The 12,344-nt window shown below is 40.5% G+C and overlaps 1 protein-coding gene across 2 annotated transcripts in view; it reads left to right on the top strand.

Moving 5' to 3' along the window:
* Positions 1 to 12,344, top strand: part of LOC110488546 (AF4/FMR2 family member 2) — a 175,226-nt gene that overhangs the window by 99,484 nt on the left and 63,398 nt on the right. For both annotated transcript variants that reach the window (XM_021560781.2, XM_021560782.2), the window contains one exon: positions 11,865 to 11,919. In XM_021560781.2, the coding sequence (XP_021416456.2) occupies positions 11,865 to 11,919 (55 nt within the window). The remainder of the gene's footprint in view (positions 1 to 11,864; positions 11,920 to 12,344) is intronic.

Genomic DNA, 12,344 nt, shown 5'->3' on the forward strand with positions numbered 1-12,344 from the left:
GGTGGCAGAATTACTTTGGCTTCCCTCCAGGCCTGAGGACAAAGACCTTCCTCTAGGCTCAGATTAAAAATATGACACATAGGAGTGCCTATAGAGTCAACTACCATTCTCAGTAGCTTTCCATCTCAGTTGTCAATCCCAGAAGGTTTGTCGATAACTGATTTGTCGATTATTGATCGATAACAATCATTTTCCCAGCTCTCCCACACTAACTTTACAGAATTCAAACTTGCAATGCCTTTCTTTCATTATTTGTTTTTTTATGCGTGAATACAGTTGCTCACTGTTCGTTGTTGGCATTTCCTGCCTAAGTTTGCCCACTTTGCCAATAAAATATTCTTTAAAATAATTGGCAACATCAAATGTTTTTGTGATGAATATGCCATCTGATTCGATGAAAGATGGATCTGAATTTGTCTTTCTGCCTATAATTTAATTTAAAGTACTCCAAAGGTTTTTTTCCCATCATTCATTATATAATTGATCTTGGCTTCATAATACAGTTTCTTCTTCTTTTTGTTGAGTTTAGTCACATAATTTCTCAATTTGCAGTAAGTAAGCCAGTCAGATGTGCAGCCAGACTTATTAGCCACTCCCTTTGCCCCATCTCTTTCAACCATAACGTTTTTCAATTCCTCATCAATCCATGGAGCCTTAACAGTTCTAACAGTCCGTTTCTTAACAGGTGCAAGTTCTACAGTATTAGTAAAAATGTGATCAATACATGTGGATGATCTTGTTCCTGTAGTATTTGTAAACACCCTGGTAGGTTGATTAATAACCTAAACCAGATTACAGGCACTGGTTACAGTAAGAAGCTTCCTCTAGAGCGGTCTGCTTGATGAAAACCAGTCAATATTCAGGTCCCAAAGGAAGTAGACTTCTCTGTTTAAATCACATACATTATCAAGCATTTCACACATGTTATTTAGATACCGACTGTTAGCACTTGGTGGCCTATAGCAACACTCCAAAAGAAAAGACTTGACATAAAGATCTGCTCTAAGCATTACAGGATATGGCTCTGAATATATACAGCAACACCTCCCCCATAAGCATTTCTGTCTCTTCTATAGATGTTATATCCTTGTATTGCTACTGCTGTATCATTAAATAAATTATCGAAGTGAGTCTCAGAAATGGCTAATATATGAATGTTATCTGATGTTAGCAAGTTATTGATTTCATTAACCTTATTTCTAAGGCTACATATATTAATATGGGCTATTTTCAGCCCTTTCCTGGGTAGCTTATCAGAGATAGACATAATACTGAAAAGAGCAAACAAAAAAATATACATTCAGCAGCCCAATAATCAATTGGTGTGTGTTTCTGTGCTGCGGGTTTGAAGCTACGAACCCATAGGCTTGGCTCTCTCATCCCTTCAGGCTTCTGGGAGAAAGGGTGGACAATGAGCCTGTCATTGCAGATGTAAGCAATGTCCCCATGCGCTCTGGCAGCTTTCATGGCTTGGATCAGTTCTTTCCTCTTCGTACTGGCGGTAGGGTTTCAAAGCTACCGATAATTTACTAAAGTTACCGGAATCTTCAGTAATTTAGGTCATTAATAGAAAACCTATGGCAACCTATATTTGAATAATTTAAAAACATATTTTTATATATCGCAATTATTTTGTATATCTGTGTTCATATTGTCCATGAGTTTCTAATAGATAGACCATATGGTTCAAGAGAAAATGGCCTAATGAATGAAAAAAGCATCTAATCAACAATGCTATTATTTTCAATTACCTCTGCAACTCGTCCAACTATTTATTTTTTTCCACCAAAGCCACCAGTTTGACTCCAAAACATTGACAACAAATATATTGACATAGTAAAATAAATAAAAGTGTGTAAAACAAATATAAAGGATATTTCATGCTGAAACTCTCATATTAAACACCAATGGTATTCACTAAGTTTATGGTTTATATTTAGGATAATGATTTACAGCTTTTTTTTGTCATCTTATTTATCTTATTTAATAATTTAATTTATTTTACATAAAGATAAGGCCAGAGAGAGGGCAAAAGATAATTACAGACATCTGTGATAATCTGAAGTACCCAAAAGGGCCAGTAGATGTCTTGTGATAGATTACATGGATTCCTCTTGAAAGATACCACAATTATGATAGTTGATGATAGGATTTATACAATAAACAGAGTACACAAATGAAAGACTGAAAGGCATCGTTTTTTGAGTCCCAGAGAATGAGAAAAGTTGAGAATTATAAAAAGTGGTAGTGATGTTTCTTGCTGCAAGGCAAGCGTTCTATCTTTTTGAATGCTCTCCAATGTTGCACAGTAGGCCTTTTTCCCAATTGAACACAAGATTCTGCTTTTGTGTCGCTCAATGACACTGCTCTTATTGGAGAAGTCTTCAATGATTTAACGAGTCCAAGGAAAGAGCATTTGTGTCAATACCAGCTTTGTCTGGCAGAGCTGAATGCATCGACTTCAGATCAAGCAGTGTCTCTTTCTTTCCCTGCTACTAACACAGGAAATGCAGTATAAGCACAAGTGAGTGGCAGCATTAGCTTTTATATTAAAACACACCGCTGTAGCTGTTAAATCTGTGTTGTGTTATGGTACTCAGAGCCTTTATTGCTCTGTATAAACATGTATACATTATATCCTAGCTACACTTCCAATGCTTACCTCGGTCCCTGTGTGTGCTCATATAAGACAAAATAAGTAGGAATGCAGAGATGATTTAAGATGAGATAAGTGAGATCATGAATAATGGAATCACTTTGAATTTCAAAAGGACGGCATCTGGGAAAATAAAATTAAACATTTTAGGAGAAAGAGGGGCTCATTTGTAGAAGATCTGGTCTTCCAGGGAGGTAGCCTGTCTGTATGCGACAGCTGTCAGCTAACCAAGTGCAGTGATCCATGGACTTCTTACATCGTACATATGGATAATCATCCAAAATCATGAAGCTGTCTATTTTTGACCGACCACCTCGATTCGGTCTTATGTACGTAGCAAAATCTTTGTCTACACCTATTCAGCATCGTTCACACCCTCTTAAGCCATCTCTTTAAGGATTCACATGTGAAGCAATGTGCTAGACAGAGTGAGTAAGGTAGTGTAGCAAACAACCAAAGATTTCAAGACTATAAGTGGTGAAAGTAGTAGACTACAATAAGGAAAAACAATAAGGAATACCATTAAATCTAGTCCTTGGCCTATATCCTAATCTGACTTTGGTGCAGGTCATATTGTTCTGAACGTTACGGTCTCTGGTAAACACACACTGTATCAAGTAAAATCTATGTTTATTTGTCACATGCACAGGATACAGAAGGTGTAAACCTTACAGCAAAATGGTTACTTGCATATTTGCATAGTAGCAATATCAAAAATAGAAAGTGTCCAGATAAAAATATTTTATAATTATTAGATGATGCTGACCCAGAAAATAGGGGTGTGCCCTATTTGTAAAAAAAATAAAGAAAATGCAAGCATGTTTCTCATGCGTCAATAATAGAATTTCTAAATTATACTGTACTGTCTTTGAGTCAGTCATGTGCGTGGCCTAAATAACTCAACTGGATAGTCTGCCTGTAAAGAGAAGAGCTGGCTGTACTTCGATGCTGCTGCTCTGATTGGATTGACTGAAGCTGTAGATTGACTGAAGCTGTTCTCTGTCCACTCACTTCATAATTTAACCAGATCACTTTTCCTTGCATTTTTTCAGTCTGATCATTTAGATTACTGCTGCCTGCTACTATGATAAATCACATGGCGAGGATGTTTGCTATCAAGCTATCAATGCGCATAATATCTAACAAGTGGGGCAAGGGTATGGAAAAAATATGAAACGCAATGCGCATTCTGACTGAGTGACAGCAAACTTGACTGCCCACTGCAAGTTGAGGACACACACACACACAGACACACATACACACCCACCCCTCCTTGCGCTGCCCTAATCTGCAGCTTTTTTGTAGTGAGAACAAGCAGGGGGGTATAGTATTTTGCCAACAATTATTTAGGCATGTAAAAAAAACACTTCATTTTTTCCCGATCACGAATATCATCGAATCCGACTATCAACTGTCCATTACAAATACGAGTAGGGCCATATCGGCACACCTCTACCAGACACTTGTCTAAATGTGAAAGAAATGCTATAACCACCCCCCAGACACATCTAGCTAAGTGGATGGGTCACTATTGTCTAGACATGTAAACATGGTCATGAAATACAATAGATGGCCGTAATCACCCCCAGACACACCTGGCTAACTTGAGTAATTTAATCATCTGGCAAGTGAATTATTTTGTTTAAAACATTTAGCTAGCTAGCTAAACAATGAACCATAATCCCACTCATATTACTAGCAAGACAAACGGATTGTCATAGCTAGCCACAATGCATGAAATCCTGTAGTATGAATCTGCAAGTAGCTAAAGCTAATGAACTAGGTTTAATATTATCTAGCTAGCTGACATTAGGCTATAACTAGCAATCATACACATTTTTTATTTATTTATTTTACCTTTATTTAACCAGGTAGGCAAGTTGAGAACAAGTTCTCATTTACAATTGCGACCTGGCCAAGATAAAGCAAAGCAGTTCGACAGATACAACGACACAGAGTTACACATGGAGTAAAACAAACATACAGTCAATAATACAGTATAAACAAGTCTATATACAATGTGAGCAAATGAGGTGAGAAGGGAGGTAAAGGCAAAAAAGGCCATGGTGGCAAAGTAAATACAATATAGTAAGTAAATATAACATAACATAACGTAATCTAGCATGCCAGCAAGCTCACATTCACTAGCTAGCTAACAGTACGTTTTAACTGGCAATGAAAACAACTTTCTGACAAAATTAGGAAAGTATAGTATCTGAAAATGTAGCTCGAATCTTACCCATTGAGAGAATGCCATGTATGTGCGAAGCTGTCATCAAGGCAAAGGGAAGAATCTTAAACATAAAATATTTTGTGATTTGTTTAACACTTTTTTGCTTACTACATGATTCCGTGTGTGTTATTTCATAGTTTTGATGTCTTCCCTATTATTCTATAATGTAGAAAATATTTAAAAATGAAAGAAAAACCCTTGAACGAGTAGGTGTGTCCAAACATTTGACTGGTACTCTACATGTATGAATGCTTCACAGCAGACTGGAAACCCTTTAACTCTGTTTTGTTTGTACAGCTTGTTTGGCTGGTGTTGTGTCAAGTTACTCCGGTTCACCCTGACCGTGTGCAGAATGTACTCCATCACAACTTTTCCCCACTGTCTATAACACCTGCTAAATTCAAGGTAGCGATGTTGTTGAGAGCAATAGCAACACCTTTGCAGTTCTCCAGGCTAACAAAAAAGCTGAGGTAGCAGGGCTTATCTACACATACTGATCAGCTCACGTTATAGACAGAAGCATGCTACTTGACAGACCAATCCAAACTCATCTCTCGGTATGTCCAGCCCATCCATTTCTCAGCCAATCATGGCTAGCGGGAAGGTTCCTGTCTTTTTCCGTGGCTAAACCAACTAGTCTTGTAATTTAACAATTTAATTTGTATTTACAGATGGCATACACGTTTGTTATTAAAGCACATGAAAGTTTACATGTTCCAGAAGGCATTTCTGGGAAAAAATTTTTTTTGGGGTAATATTACCTTCAAATGCCTCTCCAATGTATTAGTGATGTGCAACATACGTCTAGCTTCCTGAAACGGGTCACATTTAGTTATGACGATCTCACATGTTTCATTGTTTATGTTTAGTGTGTCATGAAACCAGTTTTTTGCATCATTGATATGATGAGAAGTTGAAAATGTCAGTTTCAAAGCTGTCAGTGTTGTCACTGTAGCATTGACATGAAGTAATTGTCCTCACAACGCAATCATGTGTGCCAGTGTTTTCATGGTTACTGAGGAGCCAGGACACAAAGTATGCAATGACCTCAACATACTTAACCGATAATGCTTTATTCAGCACGTATCATAAACAACATCCCTGCATGCTGAAATAACACAAGTTCTTCTAGTATGAAGAAGCAAACCCTGTAGGAGCAATCAACAAACATGCCTCATTTGCTTCCATCTGATTGGCTCCTGGTGATGGCTCTGTGATTCACAGTATTTATATCACATGGGTCTGCAGACCTAAATAAAGTCAGGAAGTCATCAAAGTAGAATTCATCAAAGTAGAGAGAGAGAGAGAGAGGCTGCTTGCTTGCTTGGGAAAGGTTGCATGTGGCCTGCAGGGCTGCCATGGCAGAAGGCTGAGGCTCCAGACTCTAATGAGGCCTTGTGTTTGGACCCGAACTGCATCACAGCCCCCTCCGGCGCTCCTAGTCCCACAACCCCCCCCCCCCCCCCACCTCTCGCCACTACTTACACAAACACACACACACACAGACACAAATGCACACACGCACAAACTGCCATGGCAACAACCACTGCTCAAATCACAGTTCTACCAAAGACCCTTCGTAAAATAGAGTTTTGGAAAAAATTACTATTTTCATGCTTTTCTTCAGAAATGTTATTTGAAGGATAATAATGTTTGTTGTACCCTCACCATGTGTTTAATGTGTCCTTCCACACGAATGTAATATAGTATCATCACAACACACACATAAAATTGCTGTGAACATACTATCAGAAAGCATTGAATAAGGTATTGAGGAGGGACCTGAGTGTTACTTACAGTAAGTAGAGCTCTCTACTGTAAGTTGTTTGGAAGCCACCGTACTGTATGTGTTCTTGGTACTATCACTCTAAAGATAAATATTTGCAGGGAATTCATGACCACCAACTTTATATATTCAAGTGCCTTTAATGGTGAGGCGAGTGCTTGTTATATGCGACTAAGACAGGGGAGTTTGAAAAAAGAAGTAGTCAGATGTTTCCTACTTGGTGGAAATAAATGCAGAGAACAGAGTGGAGCCTCACAGGCAGGCAGAGGAGACGAGGGAAAGGCATCCATCACAAGCGTCAACGTAGCCTCTTGATGTGACACTCCAGTCAGCTCTCTCTCTCAAGCTCTCGGAAATTAGAGTGGTAGATGGCTCAGGGCCAATCTAAATAATCCATCGCTTAGAAAAAGCGAGGCTTCAGAGTATGGCTGGGGCCCTGCGTGTGTGTGTGTGTGTAGAGGGGCCAGAGAGAACCCCTACTCTAAATCAGAAGCAGGCCTGGCAGAAAACTAGAAGGAGGGAGCAGCAAAGACAGGAGAGGAGAGTATAGGAAAGGAGAGAATTGGAGAAGAGAGGAGAGGAGAGGAGAGGAGAGGAGAGGAGAGGAGAGGAGAGGAGAGGAGAGGAGAGGAGAGGAGAGGAGGATTCAGGATGCTTTCCCTCTGATCCCTGTAGCTCTCACCAGAACTCTGTTTCCATGCTCCCCATTCATAGTATACACAGTCATTTCTTCAATACAGAATAGTCTCATTCTAATGCATTTAAACATGTACAGTATTCTCTCATTACGTGGCCCTTTATCTCGTATTCACTTATTCCTATGCATCCTATGCTTCAGACTCCACACACACACACACACACACACACACACACACACACACACACACACACACACACACACACACACACACACACACACACACACACACGGCATGGGTAGTGATGTTGGGAGTGTTGATGGCCCTCTCTCAGCTGACTGGATCCTCCGACGACTGCTCTAAGTGACAGATCTAGAACAAAGCAGCGTCTCAGGGCAGGAGACAGGAGCACAGCGGACGACAGGCACTTTGCATGTGAGCTCTCGACACACACACACACAAACACACACACAAGGATACACACACAATAAAAACATACACACTTCTCCCAGGGTAATGCACAGCATATTTATTTACTTCCATCTGTCCAAGTGCATTTCCGTGTACCTCGGAACTGATTGACACAATAACGCGGAGATGGATTGAATGCTTATTTAAAAGCACACTCGTTTTAAGGCCCCCACAGTTACTGCATTTGCAGGCTTTCGCTCCGGAGGGAATAGAGAAAAGGTAGGTACACAGGAAAGGCTGGAGAAATGTTCTCTTATGCCTCTAAGGGGAAACTTAACAAGCCTAATGTATCTCCCCTCCCCCCAGCCTCTCCTTCCTGTCCTTGTCTAACACAGCATCAGGGAATCACAAGAACCATTGCATTACCCAAAATTAACCCTGTCATCATCACAACCACCCACATACACAACAGTAAAATATAGCATCTAAATTTAACCCTCTCCTTCATTTATATCTCTCTCACTATGACAGTACAGCTCGACAGTGACAGAGCTGTCACAGTAGGGGATATTAGAGTCAGTTACTGTATGTCCCCTCTGACACACACACACATATCTGATACCCCTGAGATGATGCTGTCTCTCTCTGGGCCCAAGAGATGACGCATGGCCTCCCTCATCATGGCGATGTGTCTGTCTCCTGGCACAGTACCATGGAGTTAGTTACCAGGTACCAGGGACGTGGAAGGATAGAGGCTCAGGGGTGTCAGTCATCCCCCTGGTGAAGTGTCACATCCCAGGGTGTACAGTACAACCCTCCTCCCTTCCCCATCTTCCACCTCCAGAAGCTCTCTGAGGAGGGTGGGTCACACTCCCATGGTCCCCAACTGCCTGGTGAGTGGTGACATGCCTCCCTCGTGCCCAAGAATAGACAGGAGAGAGATGTAGCTATTTTGGAGCTTCCAGCCCACCTAGCTAAATGGGAAAAAGCGGTGGTCTATACGCTTAACAAAGTCGACCTCTGCCATCCAACTGAAAACACGGAGGGTCACTCTTAAATGCCAATCTAGCAGCCCTTTCGCTCCATTTAAAAATAACGTGAGAGCATGCAGGGGAATAATAACAGTAATACAGTGGGCAGTAGGGGGAGGGAGGGTTACTGCAGTGCCCAAGAGAGTGGTCTTGTTGATGAGTGCAATTATGTATCAGTGACACATTGACATGTACTACACTCAGTGACAAACAGTTTAATTCTGTGTTCAGGAGAAATGTCAACATCAGGACATTGGTGATTAGATATGTTTAGAATGCTTTTCTGTAGTGCCTCGGACAACCGCCATTTACCAAATTTATACGATTTACTGAGAAAGTGTTTTGGTGGTTTCTTTTATTTTCTCGACAGCTTGTCATGTCAGTCAGACATGCTCAAGTCACACATGATTTTCACAAGGTAATGCAATTAAACATTTGAAGCCATGTAGGCACTCTTGATATCCACATGACTTAATATGAAGTACATTAAAATAATATATAATACCTTATCAAAATTCCAGCATCCAGTTCATTCAGAGTATCATAGTTACTTATCACAACAATTATTGAACATTTGTCTGTGTAATATGTATTATTTCTAAAGACTTATCATAGTTTGTCTCCAGTATATTTGAATTCTGAAAGGCTGGAAGGGTGGAGAGAGATTTTCCCTGAGGGTGCTGACAGATAGACAGAGGTAGTGATTGGGAGTTAGCTGGTGGCTAATGATCACAGCCTGTGCCTGTCCCTCCCTATCATTACGCTAGCTCTCTAGTGGGCTAGTGCCAGGAGACTCTGTCACCGCGTGTTGCTGTGTTGCTTCACTCCACCAGCTGTGCTGCTCTAGTCTGGGCTTGCCCTCTTCAGCTCTGTACGGCCTCTCATCTCTATTTTCCCCTCCCCACCCCTCCTCTTCTCGTCTCTCCCCCTATCACCCCTTGAACTGCCCTGCTGCCCTGACTAATCTTCCCCTTCCTGACCCTCCCTTTGCCCTTTCCTGCCCTGCCCTAGACACTCCTGACCTACCCGAGACACTTCTACCCTGACCTAGACACTCCTGTGCTGTGTCTTTTGTAAAAGCAAAGGAACAGGATGAAACAGTGCCAGTGCCAACCACACAATTCAAATGAGCCTCACTCATGGGTGGCTTCAGTGAAAAAGACATGGTGTGGTAGTAAGATAGGATGTTGTAAATCACATTATTTCTCAAGGCTTCACCAGAGCTGACTCTAATCCTATTTTAAATCATTAGACTGCACTTCAGTCAGGTTTATCAATGTGCTTTGAGCACCTGTAAAAGAACACATATGTTTGCCAAAACGTCAAACCTTAAGCATACACTCAACTAATGCCAAGTAGGAAAGAAGGTTTTTTTTTTTTTTTAAATATAAATGACTTAATGCAGGTTGGGTCTCTATATCTCATGGTGTGCCAATTGTAATGAGGTGAATGTTTCTGTGAGCTCACTTCTAGCTGTGCTGCCAAAGTGTTTATATTCAAGTTAAAATAATATAAAACTCAGTTTAACTCCTTGTCCTCCTTGTGGTTTGAAGGTTAATTTAGCAAAGTGATAAACACAGCCCCAATTAGTCCATTAAAAACACTGTCTCACTCTCAGGCTGAAACAGTCTATATTTATTATTTATCCTCAAAGGTATTTATTATAAAGTCCTGTTAGTCCTGATATGTTGTTGCAACTGCGTATCTGTGGTTTCCTGACAGAGGGAGATGTCCTGGGGCTAATTATGTTTCAAGCAGTTCATTTGGATCGGAGGTCTATCAATGTTTCAAACAGATGTGCACCGAACCTACGTTCATCATTTCTAGGGTCTTCAGGACTTCTTTAAGAGGGTATCGTTTTTATACACGTCTTTTGGGGTGTCATAAAAGTGAAAAGTATAACCACACCTCTCCTCCTAGAGTGAATAGGGCTGTGGGTAAGATGCTGCAGTGTACACTGTTCAGGTGAATTTATAGGTGTGCTTTTTCCTACTATTGATTTGTCTCCAATTAAAGGCTGGATTATCCACACCGGCTGGAGAGAAGTTAAAAATGAAATAGACCATGTTTGTCCCTCTTTTCTTTCTCCCTCCCTCTTTCTTTCTTTTTCTTTCTTTCTCTTTTTCTATTTTCTTCTGTGTCTCTCTCTCAAATTCACACACACACACTCACACACACTCACACATGCATGTACATACAGACATTACCCCCCCCCCCCCCCCCAGCTTGGCTCCAACTGAGTGTAAATCCACTGGACGCGTCCACTTCAGCCACCTGGTTTTGTGTTGCGAAGATTTCTTCTCCTGACATCTGTTAAATATTATCAGGTTAATGACTGGCAGTTTTGTTCAAAGTTCTGCCCAATCTAAGATGCTGCACGACAGCTTAGGTCATAGAAAAGTAAACTTTAAACACATTTCCCTCTCTCATAGAGCTCCTTTTATTGTTCTAACTGAGGGGGAAATTCCCCGCCTGGGTTATTTTTTAACAGCCATGTTGTGTTAGACACTCCGGGCCAGTCAGCCACTCTATGTAGAAATGTAGGTTGCTAAGCGCTAGCTCGCTGCTAGCCTGCCTGCTGGCCCGGTTTTATTGTGTTTTTACTATGATGTCATCACACCCCATAACCATTTGTCAGATGACATCATTCTTTCTGAAAACACTTTGTGATAGTTTATGGTCTGAAGCAAGCTAAGGGATTGGATGTTTTTTTTCAATGTTGAATTGCATTGAAAGATGGTATATATAACAGAGAGTAGAGTAATGCCAAACCTCACTATGGAGAGATACATTTTGCTCTTCTGTAAATAATGGCACATCATCCCAAAAAGTATTGTGCTAGTGTCCTAATAAAAAAAATACCTTTTACATGCACTGATTTGAATAATATATAAGTTCTTTCCAGTTCTTTCGAGCAGTACTATATGTTTTGACTTTATATGGGGAATTGTTGCAGGGTTATTAAAGGGTTATTCATTTAATTAATATTTTATCATAAGCAAAATCCCAAAATAGAGAGGTGGATGATAAAGGAGACCTCAGTATAAGTTTGTTGAATAAATTAGTACATAAATTGGTGACCTGAAGCTGTCTATTTGTCTTTCTGCAGAATGCTTGAGGATGACCTGAAGATCAGCAGTGATGAAGAGGACACTGATCAACAGGTAAAATTCATCAACACCCTTCTATGTACAGTATACTGTATCTCTTTATATGATGTTTTTCTGAGCCAGAAAATAACACAGCAGGAACTATTGAATTAGTTCGTTCGAAATGGCTCTCATTGTGCTTCTTTTGTATTTTGATCATAGTTATCATCCATTCAGGACCTTCGACCGGTTGGTAGTTTAATAATAGTTATTAAACACTGAGGCCATCATACTCATTCAGTGAATACAGAGCTCTAATATCGCTCTAACAACAGCACTGCACTCCCATATTAGTGTGTGTGTGTGTGTGTGTGTGTGTGTGTGTGTGTGTGTGTGTGTGTGTGTGTGTGTGTGTGTGTGTGTGTGTGTGTGTGTGTGTGTGTGTGTGTGTGTGTGTGTGTGTGTGTGTGTGTGTGTGTGTGGCGTGCTGTACAGTATGT

Source organism: Oncorhynchus mykiss, chromosome 14 (genome assembly GCF_013265735.2).
Source record: "Oncorhynchus mykiss isolate Arlee chromosome 14, USDA_OmykA_1.1, whole genome shotgun sequence".
Taxonomy (NCBI): domain Eukaryota; kingdom Metazoa; phylum Chordata; class Actinopteri; order Salmoniformes; family Salmonidae; genus Oncorhynchus; species Oncorhynchus mykiss.